At 61.6% G+C, this 21,526-nt stretch overlaps 3 protein-coding genes across 3 annotated transcripts in view; 2 read left to right on the forward strand and 1 right to left on the reverse strand.

Annotated features, from left to right (window-relative positions):
- Positions 1-575: 575 nt before the first annotated feature.
- On the forward strand, positions 576-1,718 carry mot28 (uncharacterized protein; the record flags this gene model as incomplete). The annotated part of the gene is made up of 2 exons (XM_002958814.1): positions 576-939; positions 1,328-1,718. Coding segments are annotated over exons 1-2 (528 nt in total), but the record flags the coding sequence as incomplete, so codon positions are not given.
- A 3,280-nt stretch (positions 1,719-4,998) lies between these two features.
- Positions 4,999-10,361, reverse strand: VOLCADRAFT_84670 (uncharacterized protein). The gene is made up of 11 exons (XM_002958830.1): positions 10,120-10,361; positions 9,799-9,853; positions 9,662-9,715; positions 9,011-9,118; positions 7,700-7,847; positions 7,234-7,439; positions 6,868-6,963; positions 6,462-6,613; positions 5,630-6,135; positions 5,083-5,578; positions 4,999-5,028 (listed from the first exon to the last, which is right to left on the reverse strand). Exons 1-9 carry the CDS (start codon positions 10,224-10,226, stop codon positions 5,955-5,957), a joined length of 1,107 nt encoding a protein of 368 aa, XP_002958876.1. The 5' UTR covers positions 10,227-10,361; the 3' UTR covers positions 4,999-5,028; positions 5,083-5,578; positions 5,630-5,954.
- A 398-nt stretch (positions 10,362-10,759) lies between these two features.
- VOLCADRAFT_100191 (uncharacterized protein) overlaps positions 10,760-21,526 on the forward strand; it is a gene marked incomplete at both ends in the record, with an annotated part of 12,122 nt that continues 1,355 nt past the window's right edge. The window contains 13 exons of the mRNA XM_002958815.1: positions 10,760-10,773; positions 11,461-11,782; positions 12,093-13,010; positions 13,152-13,898; positions 14,112-14,200; positions 14,707-15,831; positions 16,185-16,569; positions 16,668-16,724; positions 17,188-17,459; positions 18,001-18,826; positions 19,047-19,595; positions 20,711-20,881; positions 21,215-21,497. Coding sequence (XP_002958861.1) covers positions 10,760-10,773; positions 11,461-11,782; positions 12,093-13,010; positions 13,152-13,898; positions 14,112-14,200; positions 14,707-15,831; positions 16,185-16,569; positions 16,668-16,724; positions 17,188-17,459; positions 18,001-18,826; positions 19,047-19,595; positions 20,711-20,881; positions 21,215-21,497 — 5,758 coding nt within the window. The remainder of the gene's footprint in view (positions 10,774-11,460; positions 11,783-12,092; positions 13,011-13,151; positions 13,899-14,111; positions 14,201-14,706; positions 15,832-16,184; positions 16,570-16,667; positions 16,725-17,187; positions 17,460-18,000; positions 18,827-19,046; positions 19,596-20,710; positions 20,882-21,214; positions 21,498-21,526) is intronic.

Below are 21,526 nucleotides of genomic sequence, written 5' to 3' on the forward strand. Positions count from 1 at the left end.
CGAAGCTCTCTGTAATGATGGTCCTCTGAAACCCGGTTTCAGGTAATTTAGTAAGGAACGAGTGAGATTAGGATACAATGTTATAAAGGGAACCGAGAAGCAAGTAGTGCTAATTAGGTCACTCGAAGTTCAGGCAACAATCTAGCGGCAACCAACCTAAGTGCTTCACAACAAGAAAGAGGGTCATGCACCGAGCACGGAGTTCAACTTGATAGGTCATGTGCTGTGCAGGCAATGCACAAACTGTATCAGCTAATCAGGAAAGAAAGAGTGAGGATAGGGTATCCTAGGCAAACGATCAGGCAGTGCTCGCGGCGGCCAGGCACACAGCGATTCAGGCGAGGGTAAATATGCATGCAGAGATATGTATGTGAACAGATTGTGTTATATGTCATCTGTCTGGGCACTGGCGTTGGCATGGGTGCGGTGTGAGCTGAACAGTGCTAGCCACGATGCCTTCGAAGCGCACGACAGTACGGCACTCTACGTAAGCGTCTGCTTTTCGACATGTGGGCAAAGCAACAGATGTCATGCGACTACCATACACCTACGTCTTATGTGGACAAGTTTGGCTGATTGGAAACACAGCTATTGTAAAAGCGTAGTCGACACAGTATACATTTCAAAGTGTCACAGGCAGCATGTGCGTTGATCTACTTGGTTCGTGATGAATAACTCAATTTGGAGTTGTATGATAAGGCTGCAATCCTTAAGCTTTGTATTTCCTTATTTGCCGGTTCTTAAAATTGAGCAGCTGACCGTAACTAAAAGCCCCGTCGCTGTCTAAGCTAGCATTAGCCATGAGCACGTCAAAAGCAAATGCTCTCGCAAGTTTAAAGGCAAGGAGACAGCAAGCTGCGTCAACTTCAACTCCCGAGACCGGTGCATCTCCCGGGACTAGGACGGGGCTCATAGCTTCAGATGAATCAAAGTCCTCAGGTGGGTTACTAGGAAATCTTAGGGTATAGATCGCAGTGTTTCTCTAACATCCCTCCCCTCAGGTAACGAGGCGACGCGCATATCGTTCCTGCCTCCTCACCCTTCCCCCTAAACAACCCTTTTACGTGCCAGCTGAGGAGCAAGCATGTGCATGCATGAATTCATCCCGCTGCTGCCATCTCAAAAATCCTCCACAATGGAGCCATATCCTCATGGTGCATGTCTGCTTGGCTGGCTTGGCCCCCTGGCCCAAGGCTACATTCATTTTATCCCGTGTACTCTCCTGGTCCCCAAACCTGCACCAGCAACTGGGTTGAGCATTACGGCGGCCGCACAAGTAAATCCACAAACCGACCCGCTATGCAACCCTCCCGTTCCAACCCGCCAGTACCAAACCTCCCGGAGGCGGCAGAACCCGCACCGGGGCCCTCGGTCGCGGCGGAGACGGCCCCCCCCTCCGCAGCTCCCCCGGGCCCCTCCCCGCCGCTACCCACCCGCCAGGTGGAGGCATTCGCCTGGGTGTGCGGCACCTGCCAGCGGGAGTGCGTGCCAGTGCGCAGCGAGTCGCGGTGTCTGTGCGGCCACCGGCTCAGAGAACACGACCCCGCCAGCTCCCAAGCCGCCTCCAGGTGCGGCGCCTGTAGCACCAAACCTACGCAGCGCAGCACAGTGCACAGCCTTCACGGGGACTGTGCGAGTGTCCTCTGCTGCTCATTCCTCGTCCAAATCTGGTGGCGTCTGAACACAAGCCAGCTAGCTCCAAACCTAGTGGAAGAAGCATGTGTACGACACAGCGGCCACATCGCTGACTGATAGACCGCTGCCCATCCTAAACACCTCATGTGGTGATGACCTCGGTGTTCATTTGACGGCACACATGACGGCATGTAAGCGTTACAGCGAGGTGTTTCAGCGCCTGAGGAAGGGTGCGCTCTGAACTGGTGCCCCTGGGGCCGTGTGTGGTGGATGGACCCGCGACCTGGCGAACGTCTGGGCGACCCCGTCCCCGGAGGGGTCGGACGGGAAAGACGTCTCAGTGATGAGATATCACTGCGGTCGTTCAGGGGGTGGTTATGGGCCCTGGGGTGGGGGTAGCAGGTGGGGTTTTGGCATGCGGTCGAGCGAAAGCACAGACTTTGTGTTCGCGGCAGATGAGAGCAGATGCAGATGAAGGCCCCTAGCTACCCTCAGTGGGCGACTCCTTTTCATCAACCCCGGGTTGCAGCCCCCGACGAATGGAGGAGGATTTCCAGCTAATGGGAGGTGGTGCCGCTCGACCCTCGGCGCCCCTTACTCGCAGCGGTGTGGTGGTGTGGAAGCTTTCGACGGGTCCCCACGCCCACTTGGTGTTGAAGGTCATTCCGAATACAGGGGCCAACCTTCCAGCATTCCCAGGCTGCCTTGTTCACAGTAACAGCAACAGCGGTAGCAGCAATAGCAGTAGCAGCAATAGCAGCAGTAACAGCAATAGCAGTAGCCGACCTCCTCCCGGGTAACATCCCCCCCTCATTCTCGCTATTGCCCCGCTCGCTGCCGCGCCCCACCACCTCATTTCCTAAACCCCTCAGACCGTTCACACGCTGTGTTGTTGCATGTCCCCTGCGGCCCCTCAGGTGCAAAGTCGCCAAGTGCAGCTGCCGGAGCTTCTTTTTCATTGTAGCTGAAGGAGCTTGGGTGCTGAGGTGCAGGTGAGGTGGGGCTACCGGGGTTGCTACCGGGTTGCTGGGGGGGCTGGGGCCCACACGCTACATGTGGGGCCATCCGGTGACCCGCCTGACACAGCTCAAGGGACCACTAGCTGCTGCTCCTGCTGCTGCTGTTCCCATAGCCTCCGGCTGTAATAGCTTCTTCGTAGCTCTATAAGATGGAAGGACGTTTATGGTGGCCTTGGCTTTGATAGTGTTATAAATCGCATGTCCCACATTACCAACATGCACCGCCCTCGTGGCCCGGGGGCCTACCGTACGCCCCCTACACCACCATCCTCCCCATGACGGTGTTCGGCTGCACCCCATTCGTACGGCTCCCGCCCCTCCCCTCGAACCTGGTTTGATGCTCCCCCCCCGGGTTTCCCCCGTGGTGCATGCCTGGCTATGGCTTTCCCCACTCTTTGAAATTTAAGTTGTTTAAATCCAAATTCGAAACCCACATAGGTGCAAGCACAAGCATGTGGAGCACGACGCGGCCAGCCACACTTGCGCCAAGTCGGGGTGCAGCTGTCGCGGCTTCGATAGTCCCTGGGTGTGCAACTGCGATCACCCCTGGTCGGACCACCGGCAGCTGGTGCAAGTGAAGGAGGTCCGTAGCAGGAGACGGGAGCGAGGTGGTGGGGGGTCTGTGACGTCTCCAACCCATTTCTGTGGGGGGGGTGCGGGGGTCTGTTGGAGGGGCGCAACGGCTGGCTTCCAGTCTATAGTTCTTCAAGGTAGCTTCATGTTTAGCCCCTCTTGGTCACATGCCGCAGTAGTCGAGGTACAATTGGATTCTACAGGCCAGCGACTTTCCTACTGTCCCACCTGCAGCGGCCGCGACCGTGCCTGGAAGGGCCCCCCTCACGCACAGGTGCCAGCAGCTCCCCCTCACCGCGGAGGAACCACCTGTGTGCTGCACCCTCGGAAGGCACTTTTGGCAACATGCCCATTTGCCATCTCCGGCCGGGAAAACACGCACTGCCAGCCCTCACACATCGGCACACACTTTGTGCATTTCCTTTTACGTCAATGATTAACCCGGCTCTATCGATGGGGCATCCATCCATCCATCCATCTATGCACAAACCGCTCGCGGCGACTTCATCCCCGTCAACCCCTGGGTATGTATGTATGTATATCGGGTGCAGGTTGTGAGTGTGCGGGACATGATGGGGGGTCTATCGCTGGCGGAGGTGGGCGGCGGGGGCCCTGCACGGGAGGTCAACGACTACAGCGCACTGAAGCGCGGCGAGTTCGGGTCGCTTTAAGGGTGCGGCCATGAGCAGTTTGGCTGTTGCGGCCGCCCACCTCCGCAAGGGAGCAGCTGCCGGTACCGACCAGCCGGTACCGCGTGGGCGCCCCGGAGAGGGTATTGCCTCCTGGGAGGTGCTGATGCACACACTGATGCGGCAGTCCCCTGTTGGCCGCCACCCACCTACCCACCTCTGACATCATATGCAGCTGCACTCGGGCCGCACACGGGCCCTCCGACCTGGTGGCCCCGCGGAGTGGGGTTGGTGGCGAGGCATTAGCTGCTCTGGTGGACTTCGCCCCCGCCCCGCCCGCCCAGTCCAGACGTGTGTCCCTGTGGATAGGGGTGGTGTATTGGGTGCAGGGCGCCTAGGGCTGCGGGGCTGCCCGCTACGGAGGGGAGAAGGGGAAGTGAAGGAGACATGAGGGAGAGGGGACGTGGCTGAGTTAAGTTAGCAGTTGGGTCTGCAGGTGGGCGGATTGTGGGTCAGGAGCGGGTAATCCCGCGCTTCAGGTTGGCTGCTGTGTGTGTATGGCCGCACGGCCCTGTATTTGTTGTGATGCTAACCTATGTTGCTAGCAAATGTGTGCAGCAAACACGGTAACACCATCTTCCTTAGCAGTGATAGTATGAGCAGCAAGGATGCCTAAGGTTCATGTCCAACGAAGGCTTCATGGTTATGATGATAGTTTGGCGTTGTTAGTGTGGTTGTTGTTATATCGCACAAGCCCGGAAAGCGAGCTGCCTTTCACCAGCGGCTTTTGGAGCTAATAGGTATGTCGGGCAACACCGCTGTTAGTACCTACCTTGCGGGTAGGGACGGCTTTGCTACCGGGATATGTGAAGGGGGTTCTCTCCTCTCTCCTCTCATCAACTCATATTCTGGTTACACATGCCGATTATACTGATACCTGGTTTCACCAGCTGGCGGCCGCTGTAGGACCAAGGAACGTCCCTCCCCCGAAGGGAAACCTAGGGTTATCCCCCTTCGGAAACCCTTTGGTTCATCCCCCCCCCCTGGGGTCTCAGGTGGTGGTGAAGGATCCGTTGCAGGAGCGGCCGGAGGCGGTGCAGCTGAGGGAGGGAGGACGTGGGAAAGGGTTCCACAGGAATACGAACTCCTGTTTACAACCTCTGAAGGGACTTAGGGTTTTAGGGTTTGGAGTCTGGTGGCATAGCTAAATTAGGGTTTTTAGGGTTGGAGTCTGGTGGCATAGCTAAATTTGTGTAGGCGCCTCAGACCACGGGTTGTACGGATTTCGGTGTTCCAAAACCGTTTGTGTGTTTTGTGGTATTTGGGTGCCAGGGTTACGCTGTACCTTAACCGTATGCAGATTATTAAAAAACATTACTAGGACACAAAACGTCTTTGCGGATGTCAAGGCGCCTACCACACGATGTGTGGAAGTCAGTACCCCACAGCGCAGCTCTTTAGCAACACTAAACAAAACCACCAGGTCGCGCCATGTTGCAATCTTAACGCATGACATGACGTTCGCGGACTACAACCTAAATATCTCAGTACTTTAACCAAACTACAGCTGACAAGCCACCCTACACGTTACATGCCGACAGCTGCATGCCGTACAGTACTTTGGACATGTTGTACAGTTATTTGGACACGCCGTACAGTACTTATAACGTAGTGAACGCACGGGAAAACGGCGGTAACGTTGCGCTTTGGTGAACGAGCAATTTCCAAAGCCCCTCTTTCAAGGTGACTTGTCTTATGAGGCCCCCCCCCCGCTGCTGAAGCGCGTCCCTCTTCCTTTATTTCCTTGCACAGAGAGTTCGCGAGTGCCCTGGCCCCTACCCTCGCCACGTCCTTATCACGGCCCTAAAACTAAAACTTCAAATCCAAGCTAATGCTGAACCTCGCGCCCACGACCGCAGCCCACACACGGCCACATAAACTAGGAAGCTTCACACTGATCACGCCGCCACCGCCACCGCCTGGGGCCCCAATAAGCCAACAACCCCCTCCCCCTCAATTCCCCTCCCCGGCTCAGCCCCCCCCGCTGTGCCAAGCCTGTCAGCACGTTCTCCGTAGCCGAACTGGCGGTAGTCCTGGCTCAGCACAACCCCGCCTTGCGCAAGTTGGCAACGATGCGCTCGTTGACGGGGGTTGCCAAATCAGGCACCTGGAAGGGCTGCCCCGTAATCCGTTCGTACAGGTACACGTAACGCTTGCTCAGCTCGCACACAAGCTCGGCAGGCGCCTCGGGAAGTACGGCATCCTTGTACGGATCACACCTGTGGAAAAAGCCAGACTCAGTCAGGATACCGCTAGGATACCGTACAGGAGATCGTGGTACGGAAATGCAGGGTCTCAAACCCTGCTGCCCCCCGTGCATAACCCTCCCTCCCACCCCAATATGTTAGGTGACTCCCTCACGGCAACCTCACCCCCATATTTGCAGTGACAGTTACAGCAGTCGTCACAGCGGTCAATGACCTCCCGGCCTGCCGACCCTCAAGCCCCCAGCTAATCCGCCTTTCCACCCCCTCCCCGCCGACTTCACATACACGGCTGCTTGGGCTTGCAAGCTCGTTGTCCCCTCTCCATGCGCCCTCCTCACCTCTGTCGGAACCACAGGCGCAGGAACTCCTTATCGATGTTCTCCGGCTCCAGCCCCGCCGCATGTCGGGCCGCATACGTGTCCGCCAGCCAGTAGCGGGAGGAGTCCGGGGTGTGCACCTCGTCAATGATGCGGATGGTGCCGTCCGCGTCCTGATGCGCGGAGGGGGGAAAGAGGGAGCAAGGGGGTGAGGCGGCGGAGTAATGAAAACACGTCAACAAGGGTCAGAGTTGACGACATGTCTGCAGCAGCAGCAGCAGCAGCAGCAGCAGTAGCAGCAGTAGCAGCAGTCGCTAATGTGGTAAGGAATCGCGAGTCTAGTACGGTCCTTTACTACACACATACATACATGCATGCATTCCGACCAGCTCCCCGCGCATATCCCCTCTATCCATCCCGTCCTCACTTTTCCAAACTCGTATTTGGTATCCACCAGCAGCAGCCCCCTCCGAGCCGCCTCCTCCTGGCCGAACTGGAAGATGCGGAGAGCAGCAGCACTCACCTGTTGGGTTAAGGGGGGTTAAGAGGGGGGGGGTTTAGGGGGCTCACCAAGGGGGAAAAGGAGGTGAAAGAGATCGCGCGCGGGGGCAACGACACCAACGTACGGCAAACATGAAGAAACACGGATATGACCAGCACCCATTCACCACCCCCTGCACCTTCATCCTCCTTGCCTTTTTTTATCTCCTAACTTCCCACCACGCACACACGCATGCACATACATACACACACCTAAGTCCCCGCCCGTCCTCTTTCCCCCCCCAATACCCACGGTGTCCCACTCCTCCTGCGTCATGAGCCCCTGCTCCACAATCTCCTTCGGACTGATGGGCACATCGTGATCCTCGGCCTTGGTGGTGGGGGTGATGACGTTGGCGACCAGCCGGTCGTTCTTCCTCATGCCATCGGGGAAGCTGTTGCCGCAGTACTGGCGGGCGCCCGCCTTGTAGTGGGTCCACAGACTGGTGTCAGTAGAGCCTGTTTAGGAAACGGTTTGGGTTGGAAACGCAAAAAGAGAAACCACCGCCGGGGGCCTCCGGACGTCTCCCCCCGTCAGGGGCCGCCTAGGAGCAATATTGGTACAAATGCCGATGTACCAAGTACCGACGTGCCCAGAAGTGGAATGCACATGTCGATTCCAGCTGCCCTAACCCCCCCCCCCACCACCCCCCTAGCAACCCCCCTCCCCAGCCCCCTTAGCCACACACCACCCACCCCCCTAGCCACACACCACCCACCCGTCATGAAGCCACGGCAAACGAACTCCACTGGGAAGACCCGGCACTTCTTCATGACCGCCACGTTGGGGTCGGGCAGGGTGAGCAGGGCGGAGGGGACGATGTGGGAGGTGGCGGAGAACCACCAGGCGGCGGTCTGGTTGAGAACCTGTGGAGTGGGGGAGTGGGGGGTGTGGAGGGGTCTAGGGTGCAGGGGCCTAGGGTGGAGGGGGTTTCATGAGGAGTCAACCAGACCAGGGGCCTATGTGGGGGGTGATCAGACAACGTTATTGGGGGGGGAGTAGCGCTAAGGCCCGGCCGCCCACCCGGGGTCCTCAGGTAGACCGTGAGGAGGTGGGTTTCTAGTCAGTGAATGGGCCGCGAGCAGCATCAGCATCAGCCGTAGCATCGGCCCCCTCCCTTCCAAGCAACCGCGATATTTGCATTCAGTTCACGTCCGGGCCACTGTTTCCTTGCCTGTCTCACGGCTATCCTCCCACCCTCCGCCCTCTGCCGGGTTCCCTCCGCCACTCGTGCTCTAACTTCCTTCCCCCACACCAACACCGTCCGATATTACGCCTAAAGACGCCCCCGGACTGTCGTTCCCCCGCCCCTCCCGACGTCGACAGTCCATCACTTGTTCCTTGCAATCCAATTCCCCCTCCCCCTCCCCCTCAAATTTCAAATCAGCCAGCCAGCTACTAGTATTCCTCAGCAGCATTTGCATGTCCCCCTGTCCTTTATCGCACCCGCCTCACCTCTTTGTTACCCTTTTGTTTTTGCATGTGTCTTTTGCCACTACTTCGGCGGCCTGGCCAGGTGAGTCCAAAAGGTGGTTCGAGCTTCTTTGGTATTTCGCGTTGGCGTCGGTAGGCTAGCCGGAATAGTTTAGTTTGGGTCGGTCGGGTCAGTCGCGCGTTCTAGTTTTTTTGGGGGGTTGGGAGGAACACTTGCATACCGGCAGCCTTTCAGTATCAGCAATGCAGCTTTCTCTCCCAGCCAGCAACTTTACGCCACTTTTACGTCAGCATTTTTTTCTCGCCGCCTTTACTACTTCTTCTACACCTACTAGTTTACGGTCTGGCTATAATATTTCTGGCGGCTTAGGTAGGTAGGACTTCCAACATCTACGTCAATTCTTCATCCCGAGGTTACAGTCGTCATCCCGAGGTTACAGTCGTCACAGTCGCCACGGACGCCTTTCGGTCAGTTCTTTCGGTTGCTACTATCTTGCCCTGGCAGCAGCTTCAATCGCGTGTGGTTCGTCTTTCCCCCTCCCCCTCCCACACCCCGCCCTGTGTGGCCCCGCCCCCGGGTCCCCATACCGCTCACCTGGCCCTTAAACGGCACGGACGCCAGCAGCCTGTCGAACGCCGACTGGCGGTCCGTGGTCACAATGACCACCCGGTCACCCAGGTCATACGTGTCGCGAACCTTACCCTGAGGCGATGAAAGGGGAGAGGAAGAGGGGGCCAGGGGGGGGGGGAAAGGGCCGCCGACAGCAGCCCAGGGTGCCTCAGGGGTTGCCCCGGCAGCTGGCAACAAGAGGAGGAAGCGGCAGGCAAAGGAAGATACGGTCTGTACACATGGGGTGGAAAGGCCCCTGCTGCTAAAACCCTAAAACCCTAACACCTCCGCCCCGTTGTTACCTGCTCCATTCACCAGTGGTTCGTCTTACCCCCCTTTCCCCGTGCGCAAGCCCCCCCCTTCATCGTCTTCCCCGCCACAGGTCCCACTGCGGAGGAGCTCGGGAGGCCGTGAGGACTCGATCCCCCTACCTCGGGGGATTTCCAACTGGGCTTCCAGAGCCTAGAGGCCTAGAGGCACCGCCTTGGCTCTCAAGCGAGGCCAGTGCCCCACGTGGGCCCCAAGGGGGGGAGATGGTCCCCGGGGACGCCCCGGCAGAGGCCCCCGGCAGCCCAGAGATCTGCCCCCATCTCTCTCCCCCCCAGCCCTGACCACTTTCACCCGTCAGTGTCGCACCTGACGACGGTTGGGCAGAGGAAGGTCTGTAGCAGTAAGGCAGTTGTTCTGAGCCTGGGACACATGGGCATCAGAGGGATGTCGGAGTATAAATGTTTAGTTTGGCAACCAAATGAAAGCATGAGGATGAAGCCTACCTTGGCAATGGCCTCAACGACCTCCGGCCGCACGCCGCTGATTGACTCCACTGCCCTACAGGCAGCAAGTTGTAGGAGCGGATTGGACGCGTCAGTGCGGGAGAAGGTCAAGAATGAGGGCGCAATTTAATTGAATCGTTTACTGCAGGTTGGCGTATGGTAAGGGGGGCACGATGAGAGCTCTGTCCACGTGTTTCTTAGGCGTGACTAAGGACCGACCCGAAAGCCATTGACAGCTCCCATTAGATAAGCTGTAAAATCGCCTCTAGATATATTTAATTGTTTGGCAGCACCGACGCACGGGCTGTCTTCTGGACTTACGGTGAAGAAGCTGCCTGGGCACGTAAGACTAGCACACGGCGGCCATTTGCAGCTCCGACACACGCTTTCCCTGAGCAGCGTGCCGGACGCTTTGCCAATGACTGCATTTAAATAGTTGTTGGCAAGAAAAGCAGTAACTCCAGCAGTCGGCTTGAGCAGGTTCAACTCCGGGAAAACGTGCTGCGGCGCGTGCTTAAGAAGGCTGTGCGTTTAGAGTCGCTTAAGCACAGTCAGGAGGAATAAGTATACGTGCCCACTGCAAAAGGAAAACAATTGTTTGCGCATAGATAACTCCCTTGCCCAGCTGCACGTGCAAGACCGCCGTACGTGTGTTTGCTGTACCAGTACGTTGGTTAAGTTTGTTGACCCCTTTCGACAACACTGGTGCGTAAACCGAAAGACACTTGCTAGTATCATTATGGCTTTCGGCACACAACAAATTAAATGATAATGTGGTGTTAAAGGACTACATTTGATTTTCTCTGTTTTGATTTTCCATGCAAAATGTTCTAGCTCTTTTAACAATAGAATAACGAATATTGAAGGGGCAGAGATTGTACTCACCTGTTTGAAATAAGCTGCTATGTAAACTGCTCCTACAGGCAGATGGGATACATGGCTACCGCAGGAGCTAGATATAATGGATGATAAAAGGTGGGAACCCAAGTCATGAGGATCGTATAACGTCATAGTATCTACCTCTTCTACCAGCATCTAAGTGTGCATGGTATGGCTTTGGTCTGAGCGTAGGCTCCTGGACGGGCTTGTTGCATTAGAAGGCTTCATTCTACCGCCAAAACACCCTCCCCCAAGGGAAGAAGGCCGGCGGTCAGGAACCTCTGAACCATCGGGTGCTCATAAGCTCAGCTCAGGCCAGGAGCCGACGACCATCACAAACCTTATACCGTCTTCTCAGATAAAGGATGATTATGGAGCTTGCGCAACTTCAGGGCAGTCGACAGTTAGTGGTTGGCATCTATCCAGCGTGCCGCCCATGCCCGCTGGGGCTCCCACCCTTGCTTTCTTTCTGCAGCTCCCAGCAACCTCTGACCATGCTTTCTCTGCAGCATTAATTCCACAATCGCAGCCACAAAATACTTGCCAATATGGGCAACGGGTGTTACATTCGACCGCCGATGCTCAGCGCCCTAGATCCGCAGTGCCTCCAGAGCGTCAAGTTCTGAGATTGGCGACAACAACTGGGAGCTCGTTCCCGGCGGAGCCTACAAACTCTGCAGCAGCGAGCGAGGCTGCTAACAGGTTCGACCCTAGCTTCCTGCAAAAGGCAGTTCTCCTCCTCACCTTCAAATCGCCAGCAGCCACACATGCCGCCCTGGCCAGGCTTCACTCTGCGGCTCTGGCCACTCAGGGGCGAGCAGCACTGGCGGCCATACAGCCCGTAGCCCTAGTCGCTCGGGTTTTCGCCAATGCAGCTGCAGCAGGTGACTACACCACCGGCGAGCGGGCAGCAATCGTGCTGCTGGCGCTGCTCACAAACGCGCAGCTAAAGTTGCCCAAGGACGTGGCGGGGCCCGTCATCATCCCCACAGCGGTGCTACTCCTGGGCGGCAGCGGCGCCGCTGCCACGGCAGGCGCGGCTGCCGTCGCTGCAGCGGCAGCAGCGGCAGACGCGGACGGCACGCTGAGCAGCACCGGCCTGCACGTGCGGCTACAGACCTATCCCACGGCGGCGATGTTTCCGTCAGGAGTACTGCCGCCTGCCGCCATTGTACGCTCCCCCCCATGGTTCGCCCGCAGCAGCTCCCCCTATCAGTTGCCGGCTCGCGGCTGCCCGACTGCTGCTCCACCTGGCGACTTCCCCCTCTTTCCCCGGGGATGGCTCGCCAGATACAAACGCCCCCATCCGGGGAGCCGGAGGCGGAACCGGAGCCAGTGCCCGCCTCCAGCAGCCAAACCCCATCCCAGGCCGGGGGCCAGCATGTGATAGGCTGGTGTCTGCCGGCGCACTAGAGGCATGCTGCGAGGCGCTCAACGTGTCCGTGGGCTCGGTAACTGCCGGGGCACCGGAGCTGGTGTGCCTCACACTCCAGCTGCTAGCGGCGCTGACGGCCGACGTGACGGGTTGGCCCTGGCAGTGGCCCGTGGTTCGCGCCGCGGTAGTGGATGGGTGCGCGCGGCACGCGGTGGCGCTCATGCAGCTTCTGGACGGCGGCGACGGCAGCAGCGACTGGTGTGGTAGTGGCGGTGTTGAGGGTGGCGGCGCAGATGTGGGCGTAGGCTTTCTGGGGTCCGGCATGAGGGTGGAGGCGGAAGCCCACGCAGCGGCGCGGAGCGTCGTGGTTCACTTCGCCCGCGGCCCGCTGCTGGTCCGGGAGGCGCTGTTCCGGGCGGGGGCCTTGTCGGCCGTGGTGGAGGCCATCATGATGTGGCCACCGCCGCCGCCGTCCTCAGCACGCGGCTCTTCCGGCCCCACGAGGCGACCTCCCTCCGCGGCGACCTCCGCGGGCCGCAGCCGGCTGCTGCACTTCTCACTGTGCCTGGGGGTGCTGCTGAACCTGTCCTCCCTTCCCCGGGTGCGGGCGGTGCTGACGACTCCTGCGCTCGGGGCGCTTCTGCGGCACCTGCTAGGCCTACTGGAGCAACATCAGTCTTGGGACGGCCATGTGCGGGGGGGAGGCGCGGCTGCGGCTGCGGCTATTGTTGGGGCGCAGCAGGAGCAGCCACTGCTCGGGGAGGGCGGTGCGGCGGCGGCGGTGCCGACAGCGGCTGAAGCGGAGCTTGCGGCGGCTGATCGCATTCCGTTGCCGGACATCCACAGCACGCTTCTGGAGCTGCTGTTGAACCTCGCGTTGGACCCGCAATGCCACCCGGGGCTGGCGGCGCAGGGCGTGGAGGCGCTGCTGGTTCGCTGCATCGCGGCTGAGCAGCAGGTACGGCTGGATCCTGGATCCGACCAGCATCAGCCTGACAGTCCCGCCGGCCTCCGTACGGAGAAGGAAAAGCATGGGGAGGGGGGGAAAGAACCAACATGCGTATCACGCCAGCCGCCTCCTGCTCCTTACCACCACCAGTATCAGCAGCCGCAGTTCTACCAGCAGCCGTGGAGAGCGGCGGCAGCGCTCCGTCTCGTGGCGGCTCTCTCCGCCGACTCACGGCTCTCCGCGCCGCGGCCGGTGATGCAACTGGGCCTCGCATCGGTCGGGGCCGTTGAGGTGGTTGCACTCGAGGTTCAGTCCGCGAGTAAGGCCCTGCCAGCTGCCGGCGCCGCTGCAGCGTACGACCTGGCTGTGACGGCGCTCTGTGCGCTCATGACGGGCAACGGCGAGCTGCAGCGGTGCGTGGCCGGCATGCCGGAGTTGCTGACGGCGCTGTCGGCCGTGTTGCCGCAGCCGGCGGTGACGTCCAGTGACTCGCGGCTGCGGATAACTCTGACAGCCTGGCGCCTGACCACCTCTCCACTCACAGCTCCCGGGGCGGATGAGGCCATAGCTCGAAGCCTGCTGGTGGGCCTGGGCCATAACCCCGAGGCGGTGATGTACGGCACGTCTGGCGTCCAGGGTGGCGGCGGCGGGGGCGGCTCTCTCTTCGTCATGCACGGTGACAAGAGTCGGGCGCTGTCGTACGACCCGGCGGCGCGGCCTTCGAAGCGTCAGCACCGGCAGTCAGTCCTGCTTGCGGCGTCTGAGCTACACAGCCGGCTCGGTGACGGCGGCGGCGGCGACAGCTCCCCTGTACACCACCACCGGACGCCCGCCCTGGGGAGCCGACGTTCCTTCGAACTACAGGTCTCCGAGATTGAGCGAGGAACTGGACCTCTGGTGCCTACAGCAGTGTCCGCCGTGATCGCGACCAACACCGCCAACAACAGGCCACCGACGTCGTCCGCAGCAGCAAAGGCCGCGGCGGCGGCGGGAGCTGGCAGTGTCGCATCCGCCGCCGCCGCGTCTCCGCCGTTGTGGACTGGGCCGCTCCTTCCCGGCACCCCCCTGCCCCCCCCCGGCGCCCCCCCCCCCGACGTGTCCCCCCTCCAGCTGCCCAGCTGCGTGGTGCCCGTGGTGTCGTCGGAGAGCCGGCCGCCGAGCTCCCGTGGAGAGGGGGCTGGGGAGGGACGGGTTGGCAGGTGAGGAGAGGCAGGGGGACAGGCGAACCACAGACGAGTGATGCTGCTGGTACCAGAGATAGGCGCATACCCTGCAGGACTAGACAGATGCTGCAGGCGGCCGGGGGGACTGACTGCCGCTGGGGCTCCCTGACGTTGTGCACTGTGTGTTTTGGAGTGGGGGGTTCTCACTGCTGGTGGCCGTGGCAGGACGAGGGGAGGGCTGCGGGCGGTCTGGAGACCCCGTGTGTCTGACGGCTCTCACGAGGCGCTGCTGCACATGAGCGCAGTAGTGCCGCTCTTGTCCTGTGTGGCCGTCACCACTAGGCCGCCAGCTTGCGATGTGGGGGTGTGGCGCAGCGGCGCGTGCAGAGCCTGACTTTGAGATAGAAGTGACGACATGGAAACAGACTGGCCACGCATGCAGCAAGTGATGGAGACGTAGCGAACGGTCACGTAGCCCCAACAAGCCCTAAGTCCCTGCGTACCACAACCTTCACGGCGGTGTGTGTTGTTCCGATTTGCAGCAGGTCCGTTTCAAGGTCCACTTCGAGGCCCGTGTCCAGGACCAGCCGACCGGCAAGCCAGGCTGTCGCCGCGGAGGCGCCCGGAAGCAAGCCACCGCCACCGCCGCCGCCTCATCGCTCTGTTTTCTTTACCTCCGACAGCGACGATAACGGCTGTGGCGGGGCGGCGGCGGTCCCGTCAGCCGGCGGTGACGTAATCGGCATGGGGCTTATCGCCAAGCCCGGGTCGCATGGCTTGGCGGTGATGCCACCAGCGTCAGCGACGGCGGCAGGAAAGTGTACGGCAGCAGGAGTAATGCTGTTTCCATTGCCGCCGGATGGCTCAGTGGCGGAGCCTCCCGTACTGACGAGCCTTCCCGGGGAGTTGTTGCCGTCGCCGGCAGACGAGGGATACTCGCGTGCGGGAGGAGATGCCGGCAGCAACAGCAGCAGCCAGCGGCACCGGCGGAGCAGTGGTGGCGGCGGCGGCGGCGGCGGCGGGCCCCAGACGCCGCCCCGTTCTATTGGCGCCCAGCGGAGGTCCTCCTCCAACTGCGAGACCGGGGCCTGCGGTGAAGTCCCCCCTTGCGCGGCTGCACCTGCTGACCAGCCCTTCACCACCACCACCACCACCACCATCACCACTAGCCTCCATCCGGCACTGGCGGCGCACTCCGTTCCCCGCACCCCCTCGTCTCCGCGGCTGGCAGTAGCAGCATGTGGCCCTCAAGAGCAGCAAGCCGCCGCCGCCGCTGCGAAGGAAGCCACCGCCGCCAGAGCACCAGCACCAGCTACAGCGCCAGGCAAAGGTGCAGGCGGCGATGTACATACAGGTGACGACGTATCGCCGCTACTGCCGCCGTCCTATCCCCAGAAGGGGACGGACCAGCTGCTGCCCGCCGCGGCGGTGACCCCCGCGTTGGAGATGGCGCCGCCACTGCTGTGCCTGGTGACGCACCTTCAGGCGCTGCTGGCCCGACCCGCCTGCCGCGCGGTGGCGGCGCTGGTGCTGGTGCAGCTGGCGCAGCTGGAGGTTGTACGGCGCAGTGCCGTCATGGCGGCGGGCTGGGGGGCCCTCCTGGAGGCCGTCACATCCAGTCTCATGGGCGGCCCTGGGGCGGAGCGAGGAGGAGGAGGAATCACAGAGTAAGGGCTGGGGACTGCAAGCGGGGGCAGGGGAGTGATTTGGGCGGGGGAAAGGCGGGTTGTACAACACAGTGGTCTGTTGGGGTAAGTTGGGGAATGAAGGGGGCCTCTCAGCGCACGGTGATGTAGGCGGTGATGTAGGCGAAGAAAGCAAACCGTTGGACGCACCTCTGCTCCTGCAACCTTTACCTTTCCAAGCTGTGTGCGCGCCCCTCTCTAAGGGGCAGTAAGGGACCCCCAGAGGAACCCCGTGCCGCTGAGCCAGGGGGCCATTGGCGAGCGCCCCGTCTCGCACGCGCTCCTCCCGACCTTCATGCCTTGCCGTCCTCTCCCTCTTCACCTCCCTCGAGCAGATCGGAAGAGGGCCAGCCGCTCCTCTATTCCGGTTTTTCCGCCACCGCCTCCGCCCCCTCCGCCGCCTCGACGGGCCTTCCCAATCACCCCCGGGACAAGCTGGCCCTCCTGGAGGTGCTGGTGGTGGCGGCGGGGGGCTCCGCGGGGGAGGGCCGCTCCGCCCTCACCTCCCCGCCCGTCGTCTTGGCGCTGTGCGACCTGGCATGCGGGTGGGGCAGCCTGGCAGCCAGCCTAGCCCGCCGGGAAGACACCCTCTGCTCCCAGCCCGGTCGCGGATTGGCACCGACGGCCGCGAGGTCCCGCGCCTGGCCATTGCATAGCCAGCACTACCACTACCGCCACCATCACCATCATAAGAGCGGAACCGGCGGCGGCGGCGGGGGGGTAGCTGACAGCAGCCGCCAGCAGCAGCACAGCAGCAGTTAAGGCAGCTGCTGTGTACGGAGCCTTATCTGACTCGCGGCCGGACTTTGGCGATGGAGATCTTGGGCGAGTTGCTCAAGGCGGGGGGGGAGGCGCAGGTGGCGGCTCAGATGCAGGTGGGGAGGAGGGCAGGTGGGGAGGGGTGAGGGGAAGGGAAGGGGGGGAAGAGGGAGGGGTGAGGGGAAGGGAGGGGGGGGAAGAGGGAGGGGTGAGGGAAAGGGAGGGGGGAGATAAGGGGAGTGGAGCAGGGTTGGGGGTAAAACAGCCTTGAGGGTAGTTTAGGGCGGCGAACAATCAGACTGTTTTTCGCCGATGATGCTGGGGAGACGTTTTGAGTGGACTGGGGGCATTTTGGCGCCGTCATTGGCTCGTGCTTCTTTGGTGGGCGGGGTAGGGGCTTTAGGGGATTGTGGCCCGATCCGTGGGTCATTTATGAGGGTCACGACGGCAAAAGGCCGTCTTAGAAGGTTCCTGAAACGATCTTAATTATGACTTGCACGCGACCTCCCCCCCTCATTCTGTGCCCGCGTGCACGTATTTCGCCACATGTGTGTGTGGTGTGTGTGTGTCTCCCCGCAGAATGGCCGCGTGGGCGCCGTACTGGCCGAGCAACTGTTACAGGCCCTCGTGGTGGCGGTAGAGTCGCCTGCGCCGCCTCACCAGGCGCTGTCGGATTCCGGCGCCGCCACTGCGTCCCCCAGGGGTTCCCTGGCGGCGGAGGAGCAGCAGCGGCAGCGCAACGCGGCTGGTCGGCTGCTGCTCCGGCTTGTGGAATGTGCGAGCTGCGCGCGGGAGTTCCTGTCTCGCCCCGGGGTGGTGTCGGCACTGCTGGACCTGCTGTCGCATGTGTGGTGAGTTCCTTGGCAGTGACGAGTGTCAGTGACCCCATAACCCGCTCTTATTATAATCTTGGCGGCTAGGTAGGTAGTTCTCCGCTGTCGTCACCACTACATCATCGCGAGGACTGCTTCTTCACAACCGCCGACTGGTCGGTCCCAATGCTTCCCGTACATCTGCCGCAGCAGTCTTTCCCTCCTTGGCAGCAGGTTCACTCGCTCGTGTGGTTCATCTTTCCCCCCATAACCCGCAACCCCGGCGCCCTGTTAGCATCAGCCATATGCCAATCCAGAGTTCCTCATCCGCCACCACGTTCTATCCTTCAGCGCCGCCGCCGCCCGTAGTACGTCCGTAGTACGTCCGTACAAAAGATCAGCGACCTATCAAGGCGGACCATGGGGGCTCACCGGGGCCGGTGCCGGACCTCACATGCATCTGGTACCTATGATGGCTTGCTGCGAGAGATGGGAGATGGGGGGGGAAGGAGGGGATGGCGGCACAGGGGCAATTTTACCTGCCTCCCTTGTGTGTGTCTGTGTGTATGTATGTGCGCAGGGACACCCACGGCCCCGCCCTACTTCCCCCGGCCGCCTCCACCCGCCCTCCACCACTTCGTACGGATCTCACCGCCAGCAGCTCCTACAACGGCACAGCCCTCTCCCGCGCCATTCTCCGCGGGTCCCTCGGGCCCATATCCGCCGGTGCCGCCGCCGGGGGGGGGCCGATAGAGGTCAACGGCGGTATCAGCGCCAGCACCACCGACAGCAACCTCAACCTCAACCTCAACTTGGCCCTGGCCAACCGGCGCAGCTCCAACATGCACGCGGACAGCCAGCAGAGGATCACAGGCAGCGGCGCGCTGCCGCCACCGCCGCCGTCATCATCTCCATCTCAGTCCCTTTTGGCCTCCGCTGCCGCCGCTGGCGGCGGCGCCAATAGTACGGCAGCCCCGACGTCTCCGTTCGCCCTGCCAGGAGGAAGCGGGGCGCTGTTGTCCGCCGGCGCCCAACTCCCGCCGCCCCGTTCACTGCCACTTAGCCCGACCGGCAACTCCACCACCAACACCACCAGCACCACCGCGGAGGGGCGCCCGAGCTTCGACATGCGCCGGTCCGTCACGACGGGGCCTGGCGGTGCCGGCGCCGGCGGCGGCAGTGGAGCTGGGAGCTTGGGGACCGCGGCATCATTGCACTTGGCGCTGCAGCAGCAGCCGCGGTGTCAGAGCCCCCTGCTGGGCGCCACTCGCAGCGGTGGCGGGCTGGTTTCGGGGCCGGGGCTGCACTCGCCCGCGCCCCACGGAGTGCCCACCCGCATGTCGCTACATGCGGCCATGTGCACCGAGACGTCGCAGTGGACGTCCCCCGCGCAGCATGCGATGAAGGTGCGCGGGCAGGTCCCATCTGTGTGTGCATGTGTGTATACGAATGTGTATGTGCGTATATGTATGTGCGGCCTGATGTGTTTTGCACATCAAGGGCTATGGACCGCATGCAGCTCCTTCAACGCATTCTGACGTGTGATATTGGCGACATTCTCCATTCCTAGCACGGCTTTGTTGTGCTCCTGCTGCTACCCTGCCCTACCCTACCCTACCCGCACAGGTCCTGGAGCTGTCCGAGGAGCGCCAGCCCTCAGGACCCTCAACGTCAGGTTCCCAGCTGCCGTACTTCCGCCATGCCCACACGCACACCGGTACCGTACCGCCAGGTCGGCCCTCACCGCTCTCCGCGGGCCCGCGCGCCAGTGGGCGGCCGGAAGCTGCAGGCGCTGGCGGCGGCGGCGGTCGTGGCGGTGTTGGAAATGACCGCAACGATACCAATAGTGACAACAGTGAAGATCTGAGTGACGAAGACAGCTTCTTAATGCTGGAGGAAGTTGCGCCGCCGCCAAGGAAGCCGCCGCCGCCACCGTCAGCACCACCGGGAGGAGGTGTACGGCAGTCTTCCGTGCTGCTGCCTCCACCACCGCCCCGTGCGAGCGGATCGCGTAACGGGAGGTTGGCGGAGGTGGCATTCGTCGCGCACGCCCGGGGCGGCGGCGGCTCTTCAGCCGACGTCGACGGTGTCGCCCCGGTTGAAGACGGGACGGGAGCCGGCGGCGGGGCGGGGAGTGAGGACCGAGAGGGGCCTAGCCTGATGACCAGTACCGTGGTACGGCAATTCACCGCGTCTGTCCGATCAAATCACACTCACTTTACAGCGGCCTCACAACATTCGGCCGTCTCGGATTTCGGATTTTCCCATTCGCATACCCGTAACCCATGCTCGTTTGCCATGACAACCAACGGGGCTGTGTTTCTCTGTATGGCATCCTCTCTGTACGACATTCCCACCGGGCATCGGGTCAGCTTTGACCATCACCACAATACCTCGCATCCGGCGGTGGTGTCGTCCACTGGAATAGGGACGGGTCGGGGCATCATGTCGCCCGCGTCTTCCCATCCTCCCGCTCCCTTCACTCCCTTGTGCTCGCACTCGCACTCGTACTCTCGCACTCGCGCACTCGCACTCGCACTCTCGTACTTGCACTCGCACTCTCGCACTCTCGCACTCTCGCACTCTCGCACTCGCACTCGCACTCTCGCATTCTCGCACTCTCACACTCTCGCACTCGCACTCACACTCTCGCACTCGCACTCTCGCATTCACTCTCGCACTCGCTCTCGCACTCGCTCTCGCACTCTCGCACTTACTCTCGCACTCTCGCACTCGCTCTCGCACTCGCGCACTCGCACTCGCACTCTCGTACTTGCACTCGCACGCTCGTACTTGCACTCGCCCTCTCGCACTCGCACTCGCCCTCTCGCACTCGCACTCGCACTCTCGTACTTGCACTCGCACTCGCACTCTCGCACTCGGCCTCTCGCATTCGCACTCGCTCTCTCGCACTCGCACTCGCACTCGCACCCTCGCACTCTCGCGCTCGTACTCTCGCACTCGCACTCGCACTCTCGTACACTCGCCCTCTCGCACTCGCCCTCTCGCACTCGCACTCGCCCTCTCGCACTCGCACTCGGCCTCTCGCACTCGCACTCGCCCTCTCGCACTCGCCCTCTCGCACTCGCCCTCTCGCACTCGCACTTGCACTCTCGCACTCGCACTCGCACTCTCGCACTCAATCTACGGTGGTCAGCCGCCACCACCACCACCACCACCACGCCGCACCTTCGCCCGTCCATTCCTTAGCATTACTTCCGCCCATGAGTGAGTGCGGGGCCCTCCCCTCGTTTCCCCTCCATATGCGCATGATGACCCCACCTCCCCAGCTACGTCGAGGAACAAGAGCACTGGCGCCCCCCCTGGCACCGGGCACCGGACTGCCCTCGGGAAGCCCCACAGCGCCGCGCACAGCCGCCGCCGCGTCTGCCGTACAGTGCCTTTCTGAGCTGCTACAGCTGTTACGGCTGCTGGCGGAGGGGGATTTGGACACGGCGCGGGTGAGCTGCTACAGCTGCTTCGGCCGTCTGTGGGCCTTTGGTGCCGATGAGGCCGCCAGGCAGGGGGCTGTGGGGGGAGAGTAGAGGGCGTTTTGTCCCGTGTACTACGTCGTTTAGGTCCGATCAAAAACGCATCGCGTTTGACGTAAAAGATAATTGCATGCATGCTCAGTTAGATAATGGGCATCAGATCTGTCATTGTCACGTACTAAAGGGTTTTTATTTCAACTTTGACAAAAGCACTGTATCCTCCTCCCGCTCACGTCGCAGCCCCACGCAGCCGCGTCTCCCCTCCCCCCTTCCTTGCCATGTACCCTCCTCCGCCGCTGCCAGGCCATGTCCACCCTCCCAGCAGTGGAGCTCTTCGTAGACCTCCTCGCCGCCGCCAGCCCCCCCTTGGTGCTGGCGGCCCTGGGGCTGCTGGAGCGACTGGCGGAGCGGCAAGACGCGCATGAGACTTTTTGGGACTGCGACGCCGTCGCGCAGCTGGTGGCCCACTTGCAGATGAGGTCGGCGGCGGCGGCCGCGGCGGCGGCGGCCGCCGCCGCCGCGGCGGAGCGCAGCAGCGGTGCCGCTGCGCTGCCACGTCCCTCGGCCGGGGAGGTCGCCATTGCGGGTGCAGGCGGCGACGCCGCTGCCGCCGAG

Source organism: Volvox carteri, assembly GCF_000143455.1.
Source record: "Volvox carteri f. nagariensis unplaced genomic scaffold VOLCAscaffold_108, whole genome shotgun sequence".
NCBI classification, from domain to species: Eukaryota; Viridiplantae; Chlorophyta; class Chlorophyceae; order Chlamydomonadales; family Volvocaceae; genus Volvox; species Volvox carteri.